The sequence below is a fragment of the Sinohyriopsis cumingii genome, chromosome 13 (genome assembly GCF_028554795.1).
Source record: "Sinohyriopsis cumingii isolate HCF-2022 chromosome 13, ASM2855479v2, whole genome shotgun sequence".
Lineage (NCBI taxonomy): Eukaryota > Metazoa > Mollusca > Bivalvia > Unionida > Unionidae > Sinohyriopsis > Sinohyriopsis cumingii.
Genome location: NC_142973.1, coordinates 58,789,846 through 58,815,077, shown reverse-complemented (window position 1 = coordinate 58,815,077; position 25,232 = coordinate 58,789,846). Strand labels below are relative to the sequence as shown.

The following is a 25,232-nucleotide window of genomic DNA, read 5'->3' as shown; positions in this document are numbered from 1 at the left end:
GACTATATCAGATTAGACAGATTTGAAGATATTTTGAAAGTATGCTAAAGAGTCAGTTTCATTTGTCTGATGGAATGTGATGGCTCGTTTACCGCCTCAAAGAGGCTTTCTGAATGGGAAGTTCTAAATGCATCCAGACAAAGTTCAAGTCCATGATTGTGTATCAAGACAAGCATCGGCAGGAAAGATTTACAAGCCAATACACAAATCAAGTTATATTCAAGTTTAGGTCTTACTTATGACATATATAACTGGAACAAGACCTTCCCATCTACTTTGCAAACCGTGTGCCACAACTCTAATTAAATTCAGGGCTGTATTTACATTTGCCACTGAGGGATCTTATAGGTGGAAGGAAAGTTAGCTAATGCTTCAAAATTAAGTCCTAATAATTTGATTTCCTCCACAACATAAATAAGCCAACCATCACGATAAAGTTTTGGGGTCATCATGGTGAACACATGCTAGGCTATATGTGATGACCAATATATTTGGTAGAAGAAAAACCTGGAAAGACCTAGGGAAGAATCACAGACTCATGGGAAGCTACTAGCAAACTTTCTAACATGCCCAGGTTGGTAGAACCAAGGCTTGAACTCATGTGGACAGAGGTGAGATGCATGAGTGATCTGTAGGGAAACATGCCTTAATCCAATTGGCCACCTGGCCTCTCCATACTTCTGGAGAATCCTGTTGTACTAATGCATCAACCATGTATTTTTTCAGTTCTGCTTCTTAGTCATATTAACCACAATTATTTGAAGTGCGAGATATTTGCAAAATAAATGTAATTTATTTAGATAGACTTGTACTTTTAGTCTCCTTAATTTTCAGCCCAGCCCTCAGGTCCCTGTTGGTTCTGTTTAGGAAGTCCTCAGGTGGAGAAGCATCTTGTGGTCAGTGTAGGAGAACAGGTACTGTATACATCCCTGAATTAGATCTGTTATCACATAGTACACTTTACAGTTTGTTGTGTTTATTATCTCTAGCAAAGAATAATATAAATGTACCCAACACCCGCCATCTTAAGTGATATCAACCCATCTTTCTTGTAAGCTGATCACAAGAATCAGAGTCTCAGACCTTTAAGAAAGATCAGATTGGTGGAAAATATTTTGTGCACTCATCTGCCACTATTGACCAGTAAAAGTCGATGCTCACATCATGAACATGTTGTAATGATAGGATGGAGTGCCTAGTACTGGTCCTCCATGATTATTCCACTTATTGTGCCCTACTATTACTTTAATTCATATGTTGTTGTTGTTGTTGTTGTTGTTGTAGGGTTTAACGCCATTTTTCAGCACAAGATAGGCTATACATGGCGGCCAGTATTAATGGTGGAGGAAGAACCCGGGAAAATACCAGAAAGAACCACTGACCCACGAGAAGCTAATGGCAAGCTTTCTCACATACCCACATTGGCTGAATCCGAGACTCAAACCCACACAGACAGAGGTGAGATGGCAGTGATCCGTAATGGAGAGCGCTTTAGACCACTCGGCCACTCAGGGCCCTTAATTCATATGTACTATCAAGTACAATATACAGATGAGATCTGTACATGTTAATCAGATGATTTGATTGGCTGAGTCTGTTGCCCATCTAAAACTGGAGAGTTGTTTCTCCTCGTCATAAATAAAAATTAGTTAATAGGTTTTTATCATCATGATCTTGGAATAATTCAATTATAGGAAGCAGATTATGCATGTTAATGTATCTTTATTTTTGGAAATAATTTTATGTGACTATAGTAAAATGGGTACAATCGACATTATAGAAAGTTTAGAAGATAGTTTACTTGGGCTGTTCTTACAAACTTAATTATGCCTGCTGAGTGAAATGGATATTTTTTAAACTATAAAGACCAGATGGGCAATAGAATATATACCCTTTTATTTTTAAAATCTGTTTGTAGCATTCAGAATATTTTTTCTATACATTGATATATGAAAATATTTATACATGTAACAAACTACAATGTAGAAAAAAAGTATGAACTTCATATCTCTATAATAATAATCTGGGAAGGCGCTTTGACTTTGAAGTAGTGACACAAAGATGTAGTTTAGAATTTTCATTTTTGAGTACTCAGAGTACCCTAGTATATAAATATTTTTAAATACAACCATCTCTGAGTACCAAGTATGTTTAAATGGAACAACCTATCATAGCTTTTATCACATTGAAAATGGAATATCCCTTAGTGGTCTTTGATCACGTTGAAAATGGAATAGTCCTTAGTGATCTTTATCACATTGAAATTGGATACGCCCTTAGTGTCCATTATCACATTGAAAATGGTTTTGAATGTTGTTATGACTCTATGGTCATAAAGAAAGCATTTAAACAGAAAAAAGCAAAACCAACAAGTTTTGTAAAATTTAACGAACAATTTAATTATCAAAGTTATAAATGAAAATGTGAGAGGAACTTACAGTATTATGAAATGAATCCAAACTAATCCTTATAAAGGTTTATGATATCCAAAATGAATGAAAAGTTCCTTATAAATTTCAAAACTGAAAATGTACTGATCCTCCAAGAACATTGGCATTGTTGATTGGCATTGTCTGGAAATTACTTTGAATAATTTGTAACAGTTCCAGAATAATATTATAGTCCAAGTAATGAGCACTTTCTATTTCTACTGTACAGTCTAAACAAATGTTTGTCCTCTCAAATGATATCTTAGTACAACACAAAACTCATCTTCAGACTTACGACAGGAACACAAGTAATGTGAATCGGAATCAAACTGATTGCTCAGTTCTGTCTTTATATATACTGTCTGTTGCGACTGTATTTGGCAATAGACCCCATGTGACATAATACACAATTCATTTTTCAAACTTGCCTATTCTTGTGACCTAACCAAACCAATGGGAAGTTACTGAATTCTTCTGGGAACATCAAAGCTCCATCAGCCAACAAAAAATTAAGCCAAAGTTGCCATTTGAGTGTTATTATTAAGATTATTATTAATAATTGTCAACACATACATAAGCATCTATTTATAGATCCTTTGCAATGCTATGCTTTTAACAGATGCAGGTCATATAGGCAAAACTAACTAAAAATATTCTGTACATTTTACAGCCATGAATAAAAATTATAAAAGTGAGATGATATTGTGTACCAGGAGTTACAAAAAAATATAGATATACATAACATTATTCACATCTTTATTCTGTTTTACTTCCCAATGAGCTACTTTAATGAGAGTAAAATCCATTTTTCAACTTTTCACTCAAAAAGTTTTATATCTGTACATAAAATGACATTGCAGCACTAACATGAAATGTTCACTGCGTCAGGTAAGTACCATGCAACACTGATGTAAATGCTCACTCCATCAGGTAATTACCATGCAGCACTGATGTAAATGCTCACTGCATTAGGTAATTGCCATGCAACACTAACATGAAATGCTCACTGCATCAGGTAATTGCCATGCAACACTGATGTAAATGCTCACTGCATCAAGTAATTGCCATGCAGTACTGTTGTAAATGCTCACTGCATTAGGTAATTGCCATGCAACACTGATGTAAATGCACACTACATCAGGTAATTGGGGCCCCGAGTGGCCGAGTGGTCTAAAGCGCTCTCCGTTACGGATCACTGCCATCTCACCTCTATCTGCGCCGGTTCGAGTCTCGGATTCAGCCAATGTGGGTATGTGAGAAAGCTTGCCAGTAGCTTCTCGTGGGTCGGTGGTTCTTCCCGGGTTCTTCCTCCACCATTAATACTGGCCGCCATGTATAGCCTATCGTATGCTGAAAAATGGCGTTAAACCCAACAACAACAACATCAGGTAATTGCCATGCAACACTTATGTAAATTCTCACTGCATTAGGTAATTGCTATGCAACACTGATGTAAATGCTCACTGCATCAGGTAATGGCCATGCAATACTGATGTAAATGCTCACTGCATTAGGTAATTGCCATGCAACACTGATGTAAATGCTCACTGCATCAGGTAATTGCCATGCAGTACTGATGTAAATGCTCACTGCATCAGGTAATTGCCATGCAATACTGATGTTAAGTGCTCACTGCATTAGGTAATTGCCATGCAGCGTTGATGTAAATGCTCTCTGAAACTGGCAGTTACCATGATGCACTAATATAGAATGCTCATTGTATCAGGTAATTACAGTTGTTAATTATTACAGTAACAACAACAGCCACAAAAACAACAGCAACAGTAACAACAACAAGAGCAATGAAACAACATAAGTAATGACAACTGGAAGAACACCACTTTCTCCACCAGCAACAATAAAAATGATAATAATATTAGCACAAATAATGACAATAAAATTAATTTTGGGAAGAAGGAGGATGAGAAGAAGATTAATCATGCATGCTAATTTCAATTTAAAGTGCAAGAGATAATGTTTTCATAATTTTTTATAAAAAAATTACATCATAATTCTTGTCTTGGTTGCTGACATTTTTCATAATTTCAAGAGCTAAGAAGTTCAAGTCAGTATATGCTTGCATGATTGGGACATCAGATCTGGGTCTGTAGTGTTTGCAGCTGGATGTGCATAATTCATAGATTCCATAAGTCAAATGGGCTGTCCATCCCAACTTAAGTCAAAGGGGCTGACTATCCACATAAATCAAAGGGGATGTCTGTTCACATAAGTCAAAGGGTTTTTCATCCACACTTAAGTCAAAACATCTTTCAATCCACACTCAAGTCAAAAGGGCTGTCCATCCACAATTAAGTCATATGGTTTATCCATCTACTTATATGCCAGAGGGGCTGACCCTCTACATCTAATTTAGTTGGGGCTGTTCATCATCTAGTTCAAAGGGGCTGCCCATCTGCCCTTAAGGATGATTATGATATTTGAGTATCTCACTTTTACATATTTATTGTTTCTAGTGAATCATGTTAAATTTAGTTACGGTTTCTAGTGAATCATGCTACATAGTTATGGGTTCAGGTGAATCATGTTACACAGTTATGGGTTCTAGTGAATCATGTTACATAGTTATGGTTTTTAGTGAATCATGCTACAGAGTTATGGGTTCTGGTGAATTATAACACATAGTTATGAGTTTTTGTGAATTATAGATTGTTATGGGTTCAGCTGAATCATAGTTACATAGTTATGGGTTCTAGTGAATCAAAACAATGTAAAGCTTTTTACATAGAAATGGGTTCTTGTGAATCAAAACAACTTTAATTTTTTTTATAGTTTTGGGTTCTAGTGAATCAAAACAATTTAAAGCTTTACAGATAGGTGTGCATTTTTTTGTTGTGCTGCTCTTTCAGTTGACAAAAACAATGTGTGAAAAAGTACATTATGACTAATTGTCTATAAGAAAATAGCTAAATCAGCAATTTAAAAAGTGCACAATTTGCAAATTGCAGATTCTTTCTTATATCAGGAATGAGAGCAAGTGATGGAGATTGGCCGATATCAGGGCTGAGCAAGTCAAAGACATGATATTAGTTGATACCAGGACTGCAGGTTGTGGTTTTATTCATTTTAATGCCATTTTTCAGCACATGACATACTATACAAAACCTCAGGAAGAACCATTGATCCATGGAAAGCTACTGGCTAGCTTTCTCACATAACCACAGTGGCCAAGCCGGAGATGCAAACCAATGCATACAGAGGTGAGATGACAGCGATCAATAAAGGCAAATGCCTTAGACTACTCTGCCATCCAGGGCCCCCAGGACTGAAGAAGTCATTAGACGCAAGAGTGGTTTATATCGAGACTAAGAAAGTCATTCCAAGGTCATAACAGGAGATTGCTTATATCAGGACTGGGCAAGATCATAGACAGTAGAGTGGTTTATATCAGCATGGAGTGAGTATTTCCCAACGTTATAGACAGAAGAGTGGTTTATAGTATGACTAAGCAAGTTATTCCCAAGGTCATACAAAGGATATTGGTTTATATTAGCACTAATCAAATTTTTGGGTAACACTGAGTATTTAAGTGATTTTTACTTTGAATGAAGTTTAGTTTTTCAAATTGTTCAAAGTAGAAGCTGATTTTAGACTGTTGTGTGCTTGTTAAGATAATGTTTAATGGATTAAAATGAAGCAGAATATTTACATGACTGCAGCATATTTTTATTATGTGAATCAGAGTGCAAAAAAGTCTGATTATGAATGTTTTTTGATGTTTTTGTTAAACACATTTTCTGCATTCTTTTCAGAATTATCTGGCTTTAGCTAAAGGTGGACTGGTACCAGATCATGTTCTGATTCTCCCTATTGGCCACTACCAGTCTACAGTAATGGCATCATCAGAGGTCATAGAGGAAATAGACAAGTATCCTTTTCATTGGAGAGAGATATCATATTAAGATAAACCATATTGTCTCCCCAACACACACATAAAGCTTATCATGCCTCCTGGAATGAGACAACAGTCCATAACAGATTTTTCAGCCAAACTGACTGAACTATGTGCAGTCTAGTAACTTGCTCAAAGTACGACAATTATTAGTTAAATGGGACATGAACTTGTGATCTCAGCAGTGCCAACCACTATTCTGTTCTACGTTCAACATGTCTTGGTGTTGTTACCTTTAAGCCAGTTGCCTTTTCTGTTTGTGAATATGTGAATCTATTTTCTTTCTGTTCATCTGTCTGTCTATTTTTGTTGTCATTCTGTCAATTACCGTATATACTCACTTGTAAGATGACACAAACTGTAAACAATGATCCCAATCTGCCTTAGCATAATGTGCATACAGATGAAGATCTATGTTCTCTGTTCTTGTGATTGCTCCTATCAAACTGCACAGACTCTGATCTGCTGGTGCACTATGCTACTGCTGATATGGGTCTGTGCAGTTTGCATATAGACTCCACCTATAAGTTAGTATATATAGTAATATCATTCTATTCATATGTCAATCTGTGCTCTGTCTGTTAATCTGTTTTCCACTGTTGGTCTGTTTTTCCTACTCTCCAGAATTATTTTATTGTATAAAGCAGTTAGTATCTTAGCCAACATTAGACTTTTAGCAGGTAACCATGACAACATGGCAAGTTTTTACACCTTTCCAGTGTCATGGTCATTTGTACATGATACACCATATTTCTTTAAGATTTCTTGACAAACTATAGATATAAATATGCCTTAAAGAAATGTTTCAAGAAGCAGGGAAAAGAAGTGGTGTTTTTTGAAAGAAATTACAAAACACAGCACTTACAGATACAGGTAAATATAGATTAAGTTGTGGCCATAGGTGAAGATTATGTATGTATAGGGTTTAATGGCATCTCGGCGCAATAGGTATCAGTTTATTTGAGTAAATATAAGGACATATTTCACTCATAAAATGACAACATTTTGTATTGTCATTCATTGCTTCCCCACTTGTAACAATACAATGTTTTCATTTCACTAGTGAAATATTTCCTTACATCTGATAAAAAAAATTGTAGATTTTCTTTTTTAAAGATATTTATAAAGGCAAAATCCTCCGAGTTGTATGGATTTGGTTTTCCATTTTGTCCGAAGGCAATTAATGGCTGCATAACTACTGTCATTGATAAAAAGAAGTTTTTAAATTTTACAGTAATTTTAGGACAGTGACCTTTTACAAAAATTAGATTGCTTCAAATTGTGTAAATTTATTTTCTTCAACTTAATGGATTTTTCATATGAAAATAAAAAAAATTTCTTTCTTTTCTTTAACACATTTCTTACACGGATTGATATAGTGAACATTGCTAGGTGGGATACTAATTCCTTGTCAGTTTTAAAAAATCCAACAACAATCTGCTGAACAGTATTAACAGTTATAGGAGAAAAGATTTCCAGAATGATGTTAGAAACTACACAGAACACAGCTGTCAATTTTGCTTAATATTTGTTTTGGAAGAAAAGACAGTTGTACTAATTGCTTACTTATTGCTTTCAAGCTGGTTGACACGTGTCCATATGAATTAACTGTTGATTTTATATTTTATGTGCAGGTGGTACCAGTACCAGCTGAAAATGTTCCCGAGTTGAAAGAATCATTTCTTCAGGAAGCAGAGAGTGAGTCATTGGAACTTAGTGAGATACCACTCCATTCTGATATTAAACAGGTATTGAGCACTCAGATTATTCTAATATTAAACATATTCTGCAGTCAGATTATCCTGATATTAAACAGGTATTGAGCAATTGCAGAATTACTGTGATAGGAAACAGGTACTGTACAAATTATTCTGATGCGCTTTGACTAACAACCCTTGTTATACTTGGATGTCGAATCGTGAATTTCTTAAGTTGAAAACAGTAAAACGGCATCCCATAAGGCAGAGTGTATTATGATGTTGACCATCTGCTACCAATTTCATTTTCACACAGTAGCTTGAGTATTCCCCCGTCTACAGTCACCAAAACTTTGTGGACATCTTATATTTAGAATAAATAAGAACTCTGTTGATTCTGGGGTCAAAAATCATTGTTACTGTGACTGAAAGAAGAAATCTGGTTTCTGCAAATTAATTAAAGTTCTCCGTCTTCAACAGCTATCAAACTCTGCATCTAGCTTATGGTAAGGAGTAAACTTATTGAGTTTGGAGTCAAAAGGTCAAAGGTCATGATGAAAATGGTTTATATATATCCAAGTTCTCTACTATCTACAGTTACCATTTTTGTGAATGACCTGGGCATGGAATAAGGAATAAACAGATCTTTGGAGGTCGAAAGACTGAAGGTCAAGGTCACTGAATGAAAGAATATAAATAATTGATGCTCAAGAATATTAACATTACATTACAGACCTGAATGAAAATGTTATGTTATGATTTGCACTTAGGGTATGGAACCAGCCTATCCATTTTGGGCCAAAAGATCACTGATCTAGGTCACTGACTGAAGGGAGAAAAACGATTATCAACAATTTATCTTTACCAAAGTTTCTCGATGACTTGTACATAGGTAAGAAAAGTCTACTGAAGGAGGAAATTTTTCTTTGCAAGTAACTTTATTTCCAGACCACATCCTTTGACCAGAGTTTGTGGAAGACTTTTACATATGGTATTGAAGAGGCATGTTGAATTGGGGGTCAAAAGTCATGTACATTTTTTAGCTCATAGGAAAATGAGAATTTTAGAATAGCTTTTGTTCAGTAGTATGTTATGGAGGGTTTGTACTAGGGTAATAAAGAAACCTATAGATTCTCACATCTAAATTTCTTAGTAGGTTTAATAAGAGAATAATGGTTTCTGTACATTAAATTTAATATTACATACCTTGACAAATGGTGCAGGCCACCGAGACCCACTAGTCAGTAATCTCATGAGATAACCATATCCTACTAGTGCCTACACAGAAGACCATTAAACATGGGACAGACGTATGATGTGCCATTCAAAGTACTCTTATTATACTATACTAAAAGTCAATCATATAAGTTTTTCTTGACCCAGAAAGTTTTGTTCTGTAGATTAGCTGAAATTTTTCTTATATGTACTTTTACATTATGGTATTTTATTTTGTATAATGTCAGTACTCCAGTTGAAACTTTTCTGTTGTGGTTGTTATCAAAGTTATCGGGCCAGGCATTAGAAAAGTTTTTAAGATAGTTGAAATAAGTCATTATCCATTTATTTTAGTCATTGTTTGTTTCATATTTCAGTCATACAGCAAGTTTTATTTATTCATATTCAGTTGGATTTATTTCAGGTATTATGGAAGGCACATGTGGTGGTCTTCAGGGTGGAGGAACTTGGAATGCCAGAATAACATTTAAACCATTATCACTATTTATTACATATGTTGACACTGATAGTAAACATTTTGGACCTCTGAAATTAATTGTCAGCCAGAAGCTTGCCATAATGTTGACTAATGTGGGTCTGCTATTAAACACCATAGATTAACCTCAGAGCTGAATAGTTGTATGCAAATCTTTTCTTGCTAAATAAAAGGTCAGTCCAGATAAAATAAAATCTCCATGGTCCTACTTGAAGATCTGACAGCGACTGCTTAGGGGTCATGTTCTGGTGACCTTTGAATTAGTCAATGGAAATGCAGTTTTCAGAAATTCAAAAGTGAATCAAATCATTCGGAACACATTGATGCTCTTTAGCCATACTGTTCAATCTCCCAAACACAAAGGTAAACGATTTCATCTGACTGGCCGATAAAATTAGGCATTATGCTAATAACATAGGTCACCAAAACATGACCCCTAAGCAGTTGCTGTCAAATCTTTAATTATGAGAGGGAAGATCTGATTTTAATTATATTGAATAAAAGGTAGACTTGACACAAAGGGGGTTTCATTACTTTATAACATAAATTGCAAAGTTTCATCAATTTTCATGGCATATCAACCATCCTTGTTGTTGGCCAGAAGTAATTCTTGAGAAAACCACAGAACTGAGAGAAAAACAGACATCGGATTAGTGAAATTGGCATATACAAGGTCCACATCAAGAACTTACAAAAATATGAGACCTATGCCAGAATCCCCTCTCCTTTCTGTTAGGAGGCAGTCTTATAGCTTATGATTACAAAATACTTGTAAGGAATCACTTGTGTTTTTTTCTTGCAGATAATTTCTGTTGGTGTGCCTTACTTTTATGTTGAATTACCTACAGGGGAGAAGCTTTTACACAGGATATCAAAGCAGTTTCCTCTCCAGTTTGGGAGGTAAGTTATAGCAGGTGCTAAGTTGGAGGTGTAAAATGGATGCAAATAAGATGAGATATAGGAGAGGGTTAAGCTTTTGAATTTATGATACAGGTATGCATGTCAAATCTCAACCCATAAACTAATAATCGCTCACAGGAATGCATGTCAAATCTCAACCCATATACTGACAATCTCTCACAGGAATGCATGTCAAATCTCAACCCATATACTAACAGTCACTTACATGGATGCATGTCAAATCTCAACCCATATGCTGACAATCTCTCACAAGAATGCTTGTCAAACCTCAATCCATATACTAACAATCACTCACATGGATACATGTCAAATTTCAACCCATATACTGACAGGGGAAGTGAAAAGAAGCCTCTCTGTACCTGACAGTGGCTTAATGTCTTTTCTACCAGCTTGCAATCCTTCTTTGGGTGCCAGACTCTTTTTCTTTTCCCAGAATTTAGTAAACTTCTTTCTGAACAATGATTGAGTGATTCAAGTCATTTCAGAGGGGCTGAAGATTTCATTTATCTGGCCTTCATGATGGCTGTCCCAAGCAATCCAATGAAGTTAGACATTTTACAGGTGGTTAGTGGGGTTGGTTCAGAGGCTCCTGGGCTTTTATTTCAGATTTTTCCTGGTCATAAAGGCCCTTCAAAAACTGAGACTGGTCATGGACCTGAGCAGACTCAATCGGACAGTTTATTGTCTCTCAAAAATTCAAGTTGGTGATAGCAAGGTCTTTTGATTTATTGGTTTGGCACAGTGAATGACCATCACTCTCAATCTGTTAACTGCATACTTCCAGGTCCCTACTAACCCAGTACCTTACCATGGGTCTATTTTTTTCTATTTGCACTCTTCCATTTTGTCTTAACCTCAGCCTTTGAACCTGTGCCACCTCCCACTTCAGGACAACCTGTTCCACTGTGATGGTGGTGTACCTCGAAAATATCCTGCAGAAACACTTTGTAAGTTCAGTTTAGAATATGAACTCCCTCCTCTTCCTTCTTTGCAATGAAGGGTGGATATTCATCTTGGCTGCCTGTTATGTGGTTCCTGCAGATGGTCCTCTTGTCACAGTGCTATCCAATTTTGATTCAGATCACCCGATTGTTGTTGAGAAGGCACTTCAGCATTGTGGAAAGAAAGGCCATTCTCCGACTCAAACAGCTGAGGCTGCTGGTATTCCATCCTTGTACAGATATGCTCCTGATTCACACCTGGCTTTTGACATAGAACTTTAGCATGAGAAGCAGTTTAGTGCTTAAGTTAGGAGGATCTCAGCAGCTAGAAACCCCACATTTTGAAGATGTACAAGGGGAAGTGTCATGTCTTATGTGATTCATGCACAAACAACAAGTCATCATTTGACCAGTCTATTCCTCACCTACTAACTCAATTCCTGTTTTTTCTTTGGTTGACACCATATAGTCACTATTGTGCTTAGGTGGAGTAAAATGTTACTGGATATATTAGATAAACTTAAGCAAGGGGGGATAACTCAAAGCAGCTTTTGGAAATTAACATTAGACCTGGAAATCAAAACAGATCTAAATTCTTGTTTTTGCACCATACCTGATAATGATAATGTCTTGCAGGGAATTATTACTTGACTGGTTTCAGATTCTGCTTGAAATGAGGATTCATTTAAGATCTCTTTATCAAATAATAATGCCATAAACATCTTCCAATAACAAACTTTTCCAACAAAGCTACACAACTTGGATCCTTTGTTATCTTGATTTGTTTCAATCTACACACAGGTCGGTGTTGGCTGGACCTGCAATTCTCAATATGCCAGAGAGAGTGGACTGGAAAGCATGCAGTATGAGCCAGGAACAAGAAAAAGAGACTGCCAGGGAATTCAAGGACACTTTTAAACCATTTGATTTTAATCTCTAGTTCATTTGTTGAACAGTTTGCTAAGATCATGATAACTACATGCAACTATTTTTAAGCAATACATATAATTAAATTTTCTCTCATTCATCATTATGACAGTTGCTTCTGTGAAATAAGCACATGGAACAGGTCTATCCTGCACAGGTGCACTCTAATATATATAAAAGGATCAGAAAACATCCCCAAGTGTAGAAGTTTCAATAAGTAAATGGCAAATTTTGCTGGCTTATAAATAACAATACATTTTATTTTATTTTACTTATGACAAATTAACCGTTTTTAGAATGCTTTGTATTTCTGTGGCTGGAACCACACTGATAGTCCTCCATCTTTTCATTCTCCATTCTTTTTAGTTTAGAAAGAGTAAAACTAATCCATCAGGTTTGTTGCCATGGGATAAATCCCACTCTCAGGATAAGAATTTACTGCCCACAAATTCTTACTGTTAGGGTTGGTTTTGGTTATGGAGAACTCATGGAAAAATCAAAGCAAGAAAAGTTGGTCACTGACCTATTTTTGTATGAGTGATCATATTTTCAAGCCCATGTGATATACAAGGTGAAGTTATGAAGCCTGATGTTAGAAGCAAAAGTTTCAAAGAAAAGGAGCTCAATACAAAATATAAACATAATAATTAAAGCACGAAAGTAGATTGATATTAGTGTAGTAATTCTCAAGAGGAATTAACCCAGTAGGTTTTATGTCTCAATATCCAACAAGTTCAGAAAAATGGAGGTAAAATACTGTACCAGAATGATGAAAAACAAAGTGTTATCATCGTGGCTTCGAATTAAACACATGTAATGATGCATATATGATTACATTTTGATATTATGTTGGCAGTCATAAAAGACCTAAATATCACGACTAAATGCAGTATAGAATGAGGTAGAAGCTTCAACCTGCTTTATGGCATCTTTGATAATAAAGACAAAACATTATATTTTGAAATCCGCCTTTACTAAAACAAAAGCCATTTGCAGTATTTTTTTTCAAAAGTTCATGTTATAAGTTATATAAGTTTTATAATTACTTAACCAGCTGACAGTTCATCTTATTACTAGTTAAAAGTACCAAAGCATTTAACTCCAATAAGATTCGACATCGAATAAATGTATCACACAACATCTAAAATTGAATTCTTAACTTCAGACCATCATGAAGTCTTCTTCAAAGAACTTGGCTGTTTTAACCTTGATTTTTGCATATCGAATTCAATGTCGTAGAATGAGAAAATGCCATTTCTGTAATATTCCTTGGCCATGTAAGTTGTGTCTTCAAATCCCTTCCCAGTCGAATTGATTCTGGACTGGTGCTCTGAAATTAAAACAAGTCAATTTCAACATTATGCAGAGCAATGTGTCTCCCCAGTTACCCACAGTCTTATTTCGTGCCACTTTATTTGACACAAAACTTTAACACAATTTTAGCAATGATGACACTGTCATTGCCTCCTGAACAGTGATACCTACTGAAGTTGAGTGTTTTTTTTCTTCAATAAAAGCCTGTGACCAGCTTTCAGGACTAACAACTCTCAACGTAAACGCATGCAAAAAATAATGCAGTACCATTACTGAGCCCATGATAAAAATTATTGTTTACGAATACGTCTAACAAACATATGATAATATTGGTGACAAAAAACAAAAACAAAAAGTCTTTGTATTATATCTTAAATGTTTTTTTTTTACAACTGTGGGACAAAATTAAATACACCAAAATATATGTCACTTAATCTATGAGTATTATACTTTTGACTGGTGTTTTGCTTACCCCACCACCACCACATACACATTCAGGGTACTCAATAGATTTAAAAACTGAAGAGCCATTTCATCCTTGACCCCATGATTTCAAAAGTCCAAATGAAAAGTCAATGTTCAAACTAAAATCCCATTTGTTTTTGACAGTTATGAGTTCACAGCGGGGATTGTCTGTTGTTCATGAAGTAAAATGATGTTTAAGTATGCTTGTCTCCTGTTGAAAAGAGAGACACTTGTACAGTATTTTATAAGAAAAGCACAGACATGGCCATTAGTGATTTTTTTATAAGTGTTTCTCTTTCTAATTGTGTATGATTGGTAGGTTGTTTCTGAGACAGAGATGAAAATATACTTCACTGAGGTAATGTGATTTAACAGTTCACAAATATATCAAACAAACTTCTTCAATCCTGTTATTCCATCTCCAGCTATTCAAAAGCATGAAATAAATCAATCAGCATAATGTCTGGCAAATTCATACTGGATGGTACATTAAATAAAACCCCTGAAACCATAAACCTTCTGCCTACTAAAGCATACTGATCATCAATAAAAGACAATTAAGGTTTGTCCACTTACCTTTGACAAGTTGCTTCAAGAGCCACCATATTTTCCAATTTTGTCTAATTGATACAATTTGATGGGCAATCAAGCAGATGCCATTTGATCAAAGTTAATCAAATCATAACGGATTCCCTCTTCCTCAAACTATCATAAACATGAAACATAATCTCAGAATAACCAAACCTTGGTTCAATTATGTACACCCAAATGAGATATCAGTAACCTGTTAAATCTGACTTTGCGTATGTGCAGTAATAAGATAACATCTCAACAGTAGTCCAGTAGAAATGGTTAAAATTTAATTATAAGGGCCAATACCAGAAGGTATGTCTATTGAGAACCATGACATTCATCAAATGTTTTCATATTTCTCACTATACCATGGTTTGGTACATTACATCATCAGCAGATATTCACCCCAACTACTATGTTATAATGTGGGAGAGCTGTAGCATTCCAAGTCGCCTGCATTCCCTTAGTGACCACCTATTTCATTTTCTATCCCCCCTTCCATGTCTTGATATTATAATATATGGGAGATTAAAAGAAAGAAAAAAAACAACACAATCATAACCAGGTTTACAAAACCCTTCACATGCAGAATTAATCTCTGATGCAAAAGAGAAGTCCGAAAGCTAGTTGAGCGTAAGAGATGCACTCTGACTCATGACTCCAAAACTGTATACATAGTCTTTTTTATAAGTAGTTGGATGCATAATCAAATTAATCATAGGCTGGTGGGAAAGGCAGTGTTGCACACAGGAACCCAAGGGGAGGGGACAGTTTCCCCCATTCTATAAATTTGGGGGAAGCACAACATTTTTAGGGGGCAAAAGAAAATAGTATTAGCACATAATGCACTAGTAGTGGTAAAAAATGAGATGAGCTTAATTTGCTTTGACAAGTTTGCCAGCTTAACTTTTGTAGACTGCATTGTAAGGTCATCATTACTTGGACATCTATATTTTGTAATGTTTTATCAAGTGTTTAAGTGACTAGAGAAAACATTGATTTATTTTAATATCTGATTCACCTGAAATGAGATGCACAAAGAAAATGTCATTTATGGATCATGTTCTCATTTAATGTCAATATTCACTTAATATTCACTAGCATAATTCCCATTATTTTCTGAATTATTTGTCTTTTTAAATAATTTCACAGATTACTTGCATAATTATAGTCTCCTTTGTCATTAATTCAACCTCTACATAAATTAAATTGTCGCCATAGCAGACCTGCCAACCCTAACATGACCTCATTAAGGCCATTTAAATTTTCCCCTAAGTTAGACTACTTTTCAGTAAGGTGTTGTTGTTGTTGTTGTCGTAGGGTTTAACGACATTTTTCAGCACACGATAGGCTATACATGGCGGCCAGTATTTTTAATGGTGGAGGAAGAACCCCGGGAAACCCCGGAAAGAACCACAGACCCACAAGAAGCTACTGGCAAGCTTTCTCACATACCCACATTGGCTGAATCTGAGACTCAAACCCACGCAGACAGAGGTGAGATGGGAATGATCTGCAACGGAGAACACTTTAGACCACTGGGCCACCCCTGTAGTAAAGTGTAACAAATTATGTACTGCTACTGTCAATGTGGAAACATGAATTGAAAAAGTTTAGAAGTGTGATATGAGACTAATGCAGCAAACATGTTCAACTAAAAATGTTTGTGAAGTACACTTAGACCGTAATAACCTCCAGTAAATTTAATTAAACTTTAATTACTTCCAATACATTAAAAAACTGCAGTTCCAAACCAAATGGAACTCAGCTTCTTGCTAGACCTCTCTACCTGACATAATTTTTAGCTTTAGGTTTGGTTTTTCTTCAATTTCAAGTGACTATGACAATCAATTCTCCCGCCATCAGACATACTCAGATCAACCTGACATGATATCCAGTGCACATAATTGCTGCCTTTCCCACTTTTTCCCTCAACAATCCTTTCTATGCTTCTATGCTGACCTTTCATTTTTAAGAGGCTTATTGCCCATTTTGTCTTAAAAGTGATAGTTTGCTCGATACAATTTCTGGGCAATTCTATAAGCACCAGTTTGATCATAGAGGCATTCTGCATGATTACTGTGAAAAGTTTCATTGATTTAGTGACTTTGACCACTGCCAGCACCAACACAGTTGTTGAACAACCATTAACACATCAACCCCTGGTGACGAGTTTATGTGGCAGGAGGTAGTTAGCCTACTGCCAAGCTATGTAGCGTAAAGGTCATGTATGATACACTAAAGTGGGTGGTATTATAGAAAGCTAGAAAGATGTAGCTCTACAATGACACCAAATCATCAGCAAGTTCTAGTTGCACTACAAAACACAGAGGGAAAAAACTCATTTTTTGGACCAGATTTTTTTCCACCCAAAAGTCGCCTGTAGTTGGAATTCGATTTTGTGTCCAGATTTTAGACTTTTTGGTCTCAGATCTAAGGCAGACCGGTATGAACTGCAAACAGATAGATGAACCTTTGCAAAAAGTAGGATAAGATGGGCATTTGGAATAAAGAGTGGTCTCGATACAAAAATGATGGGTCTGTTAAGAAGAAAAAAAAAAGGAAAAAAATAAAGGAAGTCCAACTTTTACCCTTCTGCTCATGTGTGACCTAAATAGCCAATGAAACACTATGTTTCTAAGACAACTATGCATTATGTTATTGGAAAATCACCTGGAAGTTGCTTTCTTAGGATTATTTCAGAAATAGCTTTCAAAATGTGTTTCCTATTCGAATTTCAGATGAAAACGACAAAAACCTCCAGGGGTTAATGTGTTAAAAACATGTAGATGCATGTTTTATTTCCCCAACAAAAACAGAGCTAAGATTTGGGGGACATGGGACAAAAAACTTCAAGAAATCTGCAAACCTGTGCTCATAATAAAACAATGAAAAGGCAAATGATGAAGTTGTCAGTTATGATTATCCACAATTTAATAATATTAAGGATTCAAGCCATGGCAAAAAAAAGCATGACAGTGGCAATACTTGTTGCATGAGAATCTGCATCAACTTGGGACTGACAGGTTGGGGTGTAAAATGAGACATACAGCAACCTACCTATGGAGCACACAGTATCCTAAAACCAAATTCGTAACTATAGAGGGTTAACTGTGATTTCTCAGAACAGCCTAAAGTACAGCCTTCTAGGGGAGGGGAGATGGATCACAGTTTTGATTGTTACCACAATGACTGTGGTATTTAGTGAAATGTCTTCAATGACAACCTTTCCTCTGGATTATGTAGTGCCCTGTGCCACTTATCTCAATGGGATAATAAAAAAATGTTATATTAAAGAAAGAGGTGTTCTGCCACATCACTGTAACAGGGCAGAAAAACAGTTGGTGAACCTGTGAACAGAGGGCATGGTACATGTGACTTTTGATGAGCATATTGCCATGTTGAAGACCATTCTATTTCTAGATCTAGTGATACCAAGCAATGTTTGCCTTCTCTGACATCACCAATGTCTTACCAGTACAAAAGGTTAGAGACACGTGTCCACAGAGGAGCTAATACCCCACCCCTCCAGACCAATATAACTTTTATATCACACTGCTTATATAGGAAGTATTAATATCATTACACACAGAAGTCCAAAAAATACAAGATTTTCAAGAGACAGATATGCGTTATGTACAAAGAGTAAAAGCATGCAGTAAACAGTAGATGGTAGTGTTACTATAATGATGTCAGTGCCTGTCATCACTGGAGTGTCATGGATTGGAATATGGTCACCAGTCCATTCTCCCACCATTGTAACTACCCTTGAGATCACAAACTCGAGCCATGGTATGATTTCTGTAGCTGGAAATTATATCAACTGGAAACTATCCATAAAAGCTAAGAAAGCGTGATAAAATCTGTGGCATGGCTGAATTAAAGCTCAACCCAATCACATGCAACATATCTAAGTTGCTGCATGACACCATCTCTGAAGAAGAGTTCAAGTGTATTGTAGAGGAAGTGAACAAATACTCGGCCATGGAAAATTAAATACTGGCTGTGTTGCAGTAGGCATACATTCTGGTTTTAATCAATAAAGTGGTGAAAAATGAATAGATTGTGCAAGAGCCCAAGCCAGCAATATCATTAAAAAAAGTCTCACTGGGAATTCATAATAAGCTTTGTTGTCTGTTGGAATGACAGCTTTCCAACTCAAGGCTTATTTTCCAGCGCACACCTCCAGCATTTGATGCCGTAAATGGAGATCAAAAAATGCATTGCCAAAGTGGCCTGTAGGTTTGCAAATTTTTTCTTCTTCATTTTTGCATGTTTTTTTATAGTACATTTAAAAGAAATGATAGCTGCTTCAAGCAATATCATCCTTATCTGATAAGGCAAATTTGCAGTTGAAAATAGTTAATTATACCAATGCCATTGTTAACATCTGATGTAACAACTAGCTACTTTGATGCATAAATTCTAAAACCTACTACAAACAAGCCAGTCACCAAAAAACACAACAACAAAAAACAAGTGTATATTTTAACCAGAATAAGATATTTCTAAATAAAAAATTTGATTTAAATGCTGTTTAATGTGTCTAAACATTCAGTACAATTGAATAACAGGAGGAAGCTCAAAGCGTGCATCGGATAGATAATTATGACAAGAATAATAAAGCTATATGCAGAGCGGAGTCTTGATCAAAGCAATGCAGCACTATACTGAAGGCAAAAATGCTCACTGAAAAATTAAATTTGACATTTATAATCCAAGCCTTGTTACTCCTGATGCACTACTTAACAGCACTATTTCTGTGAGTGAGTTTGCATGTGCCTTAAATGAACACAAAAACATTGTCAAAAGGCTGTCCAAAGAAAGTTTGAATGGTCTGACCTAGGAGCAAAATTAAAAACAACCCTTTTGAGAAGTTGTACCTCAGTCTTAGACTAACTTTACCTATTGCATAACTTTTCAAAATCTGTGTCCTGTCATGCTTTTTTTGTCACAGTATACAAGGATACTATATGAAAATGGGAATTATTATGATAAATGCTGGTAGATAATGAGTGAACAGTTAAGTTAAACTTCAGCATGCTCTGGAACAAAAAAATCCAGCTCTTTCCAAGTGAACCAAATATTCAAGCATACCGGGTTAGACACTAGAACAATATTCCTGAATGATAACAATGTTCTTTTGGTTCTTCTCTCTTAAAGTCAATAACCTTGTCTGAGAATGACCGTATTGAGAACTCGTACCACCTCTGAAGCTGGAGTGGACAAGAACAAAAATGATGAAATAGTCAAGATGTTGATGCACCAAGACTTTTGTTTAGAGATCTACTCTAGCTGTTCGGATGAACATGCTCAGAAACATCCAATAATGTGTACTTGACAATTGGGTGAGAATCCCAAACAGGGCATCCATGACATTCATAATGTTTTTATGGGTTACTTGAGCACTTAAGAAACGTTGATTACAACAATATAAGCGTTTAAGTAAAAGATGGTGAAATGCTGACAACAAAGCAAAGGTGGTAAAAATGTCAGAGCAAATAACCAGTGCCAGTGTATCAAGTACTATCTAGCATTTTTGTTTGTCCCTTTCTCTGTTGCCCAAACTTGAAGGACAGAGGGGCACAATATTTTCAACCCTTGGTATCATGTGTGCAACACGAGTCATTAAATAAATCCAGCTTAATTATTAAAAAAGCTTCTTATATCCAATGGATTTGACACGGTTTTCAAAGCAGTAATCATTATAACAAGACTAAGTAGTGTTTAGTGTAGTAGTCATCGGATGCAAGACTAATTAGCAGTCTTTAAAGCCGTAATCAACAGACACGAGACTAAATCTTCAAAGCAGTAGTTACTGGACTCAAAGACTAAGTAGTAGTCTTCAATGCAATACTCACTGGACAATGCAGTAGTCACTTTATACATAAAATGGTTATATGCTATGCTATATTCCCCATTAATACCAAATTGTAAATGAATATCTTAACATCTAAAGTGTTCAAAATGTTTATACTTTTGCAAAGCGGTCTTACTTTGAAATCATCCATTATCTTTTTGGTTGCCAACGTTTAAGACAAGACAGTGCCTAGATGTCAAGCAAATGATCAAAGTATTGCTATAAAATGTGTGACCCTGGCCCAATGGAAAGAATAGTCTTAGTTTCACAAAACTTTATATAAATGACCCTTACCTAAAGATCAAAGGGGTGTGTGACTGTGTCACAAGATGAACTGTCTTTGCTTCATAATGTTTCAACCCAAGTATGTAGAATGTCCATTAATGTGTTTAGGAAATATGAGCAAAGGAAATTTGTTAAAACTGAAACATGAATGCAAATTTTCTATAACTGTCACCTTGACACAGAGGTCAAAGGAGTAAACAAGCATGTCACAGAATGAATTGTCTTAGTTTCATAATGAACCATTGCAAGTATGAGAAAAATATATAAAAGTGTTTAGGAAATATAAGCAAAGCCCAAAATATGAACTAAATTTTGTATGTCTGTGACAGTGATCCTAAGGTTGAAAGGAAAAATGCATTTGTCACAGAAAAAAACTCATAGTTTCATAATGATTCCTTCAAAGTAGGATGATAATTCATCAAGGAATTTAGGATGCATATACAACTGAAAAGCTTCATAAAAAAAAAACAACAAAATATTGATGCCATCACCAACACTGCAGGCAGAAAAGAGATTGATATACATGTACTACCTTCTACTGAGTAAATAAAATTTATTTATTATGCACAAGTTTGTAAGTAATCTGAGTGCAGATTGATGAGAAATGCACATATCAAACTGGGGCACTGTGTGGCCAAGGAGTCTAAAACTCACCCCCTTTACAGATTTTTGCAATCTCAGTTCTACATGGGTTGGAGTCTCGGGATAGGCCATGTAAGAAAGCTTGCCAGCAGCTTCCCATGTTTCACTGGTTCTTCTTCCAACAGTTATACTTACTGCCAAGTATAGCCATCATCTGATGAAAAATGGTGTTTAACCCACAACACCACCAACATATCAAATGTATATATTAGCATATATGGGGAGTTTCTGACTCACATGGTAACCTTCATAAGCTAAATATATCTTAAAAACCTTTAGCACCTTTTTTATTAGCCTTTATTCCTCCCTCTGCTACTGGCTTTGTTGTTTTCTGCTCAGTTTTCTGGCTGCTTTTATCTTGTGCTTTTCCTCCTGATGAAGGACCTGTGCTACTGTACCATCTTGATGACCCAATCAGCTGAAAACCAAAGAGAAATAATGTAATAATGCACAAAGCAGGCTTTTGTTGTCACTTTTTTTATAACAAACATGAGGTTGGCATTTTGATCTGAACTAATATCATGCCTTTTAACCCTTTAGCTAAACTGCCGCATCGAAACATCACCTGTAAATAGCTTCTGAACCCAAGTGACACATAGTCCCACTTGCACAATGGAGTGATGACCTCGCCGTGTTCAAGATCAATGATTTTGATTCTCATGTTGGTTCAGCAATCAAGCTTGGACCACTAAGTAATGTGAAAGATTTTTTTCTCAAGTTTTTTTCCTGAATGTCTGGTGGAAAAGCTTGTGAAAGAAACAAATGATTATGTCAAGAAAATGGGGGACCAAAAACAAGACCTGAGGCTAAAATGGTATGAAATCAGCATCACAGAGACGTGGACATATTTTGGAATATACATCATCATTTATGTGTTGATAATGACTGTTTTGAGAGGTAGCACTCTCAACTTTGTAATATAAATTGTAAATTTATGAATAACAGACGAAATCCAGCAAAAACTAATGAAATAATGAATATAACTGAAACCACGTTTTCATTGTCAGTTTCTTTAGTCGGCCTTGATGATGCTCTAGTATTCAGCCTAGGAACCAGCCTCAGTAACTGATATGATAGCACTCAACAGTAGTGAAACTGCACAATAGCTGTAGTAGCTAAAGGGTTAAAGACAATGTTTTTCTTTTATTATGTTCCACATCTTTGCAAAAGAAATCCAGTTTTGAAGCATTTCTAAAGTCAGTCTGATGTATCTTATATTAGTGATGTGAAGTTTGCAGTTATATCATCTTAATTCTTTTCTAACAAATAATTTTACATATTCAGTTTCTTCTAACCTATGATGTCGCATGTACATGACAAATTTTAATTTTTTATTGACCTGTGCAATGCACAAATGAATGTTATTTATCTTTGTGTGCTTTGCATATATTATCTAACAGTAGGCATGAGCCAAGAAATTACTAAAACTTAAAAAGATAAAACCAGTGACGTATTATTTTTATATCAGGAAAATAGATTTCAAATTTGTCTCAAACAACCAAGAAGCTGCTGTATTTATTGATATCATACAGATTTTGTGGGAAACATTTAAAATTTCTTTTTTTCAAGTAAAGTTGCAGGCATGTTTAGTGTGAAAAGTAATTCTATACTTATAAGTACATCTGTTGAAATACTTTCATGTTGGCATGCCACTGTTTCAGTAAGCAGCAGCAGCAGCCTAGGATGAGGCCAACCCCTGTAATGTTGATATTGGTTTTAACAGCACTTTTAACACTTTATTGGCTATATCATGCTGACAAAATGGAACCAAGTGCCTTTCCCCAGGCCATACTGAGACAGCCAACCCAGGCTTGGGTGGGTTCTGAACCCATGACCCTTGGATTACGAGTCAAATAGTCTACCAACTAAGCTACAATGGCACTGGCCATTTAATGTCCAAGTTGACAAAACTAATCCAGATTTCTTTTCCAAAATTATTTACATTTTCTGAGCCTTCAGTTATCAGATATTTACAATAGATTCTTTAAAAAAAAATTAAAATTAAACTACTTTTAACCAGTTAGTCTTAATGCCAATACTATATGAGAGCACGTCATTTTACCAGTTCTGGATATCTGCCACTTCTGAATTGATGTTGACTACAGCAGCCATCACTTTTAACAGAGCATTCTTTTCAGTACATCATGTGCATTTACACCTTTGCAGAAATTCAGTAAGTTTTAATATCCATGACATCTGAAGCCACATAACCCTTATTTAGAAAAGCTATATACATACAACAGGGCTCTGAGAAGCCCCAAGAATCTGGGTCAAATATGCATCAGGTTCTCAAAGGACGCACCGTTTATATCTTCAATGCATCCCAGAACGCTCCTTCATTTCATAATTCGGTCAGCAATGGCCAATTTCCAGAACAGTTTAAGGCTATAATTAAGTCAAAAGGCATGAAGCCAGTGTGACTTGTAGTTAATTCTTATAGCTGTAATTCTTATGTAAAGGACTGTCCCTCCAAAAAGCTACTATGTACTTCACAATCAAATTCTAACACAAGCAAGTGAAACTGTTTTCAAGTTCCACTGACATACAGTTCAGTTAATTAAAATGTAACGGTAGCCAAGGAATGCTTAAGTTGATTAAAGGAAGAATAAGTTTACTTAATGAAACAAAATTATCTAATTGTTTTGGCAACATTATTGTTATTTTTTCATTTTGTTAAAGAAACATACTTTAACTGCAACTGAATTCAGCATTCCTCAGCTATACTCACATTTCATGCAACTGAAATAAATGTCAATGAAACTTGAAAACACTTGCTTGTGGTAGAATTTAATCCAGTTTGGATCAAGATAGTTAAGTACAGTCCGACTAAACTAGAACAATTAGATTTTAATTTGTGGGAACAGGTTGATATGGGCCACAGGGGTTCGTTACAAAGAAAATTAGTTGTATCCGTCCATGAATAAAAGAATGGGGGGGGAGGGGTCTAACCTGTAACAAGTGTTATGTTGTTACAGGTTAGCCCCCCCCCCCCCCCAGGCTTTGATTCATGGATGGATACTCCTAATTTTCTTTGTAACGAACCGCTGCGAGTGGAGACGGCAGATACAATTTAACTTGACGCTTCTCCTGATTAAAAATGTTTGAACTTCATTTTAAATAGTACAACGTGTAAGATATTTAAATCAGTCTATTACTCCTCTAAAATTTAAAATACCCTTGACAAGCTGCCGAACGTTCTTGACACGGAGGTCGCCATGTTGACCCTTGCGATCCACCGGTGTAACTGTCTAAACGTTACGCGGTATATTGCATCCTAGAATGTTGTTGTTGTTGTGGGGTTTAACGCCATTTTTTAGCACACGATAGGCTATGCATGGTGGCCAGTATTAATTATGGAGGAAGAACCCGGAAAAACCCTGGGAAGAACCACCGACCAACGAGAAGCTACCGGCATGCTTTCTAACATACCCACATAGGCCGAATCTTAGACTCGAACCCACGCAGACAGAGGTGAGATGGCAATGGTCCGTAACGGAGAGCGCTTTGGACCACTCGGCCACTCGGGGCTCCGCATCCTAGAAGGTAACCAGCAATTT

General features: G+C 35.9%; 2 protein-coding genes across 2 annotated transcripts in view; one reads left to right on the top strand and one right to left on the bottom strand.

Moving 5' to 3' along the window:
* Nucleotides 1-12,639, top strand: part of LOC149785656 (pre-mRNA splicing factor cwf19l1-like) — a 44,282-nt gene extending 31,643 nt beyond the window's left edge. Inside the window, exons 10-15 of the mRNA XM_089979482.1 lie at nucleotides 835-914; nucleotides 6,200-6,315; nucleotides 7,119-7,212; nucleotides 7,974-8,087; nucleotides 10,550-10,647; nucleotides 12,411-12,639. Coding sequence (XP_089835608.1) covers nucleotides 835-914; nucleotides 6,200-6,315; nucleotides 7,119-7,212; nucleotides 7,974-8,087; nucleotides 10,550-10,647; nucleotides 12,411-12,549 — 641 coding nt within the window. The 3' untranslated portion in view covers nucleotides 12,550-12,639. The remainder of the gene's footprint in view (nucleotides 1-834; nucleotides 915-6,199; nucleotides 6,316-7,118; nucleotides 7,213-7,973; nucleotides 8,088-10,549; nucleotides 10,648-12,410) is intronic.
* An 848-nt stretch (nucleotides 12,640-13,487) lies between these two features.
* Nucleotides 13,488-25,009, bottom strand: LOC149785655 (uncharacterized). Its single transcript, XM_089979483.1, has 3 exons — nucleotides 24,851-25,009; nucleotides 21,958-22,093; nucleotides 13,488-13,866 (listed from the first exon to the last, which is right to left on the bottom strand). Exons 1-3 carry the CDS (start codon nucleotides 24,890-24,892, stop codon nucleotides 13,706-13,708), a joined length of 339 nt encoding a protein of 112 aa, XP_089835609.1. The 5' UTR covers nucleotides 24,893-25,009; the 3' UTR covers nucleotides 13,488-13,705.
* Nucleotides 25,010-25,232: the final 223 nt, after the last annotated feature.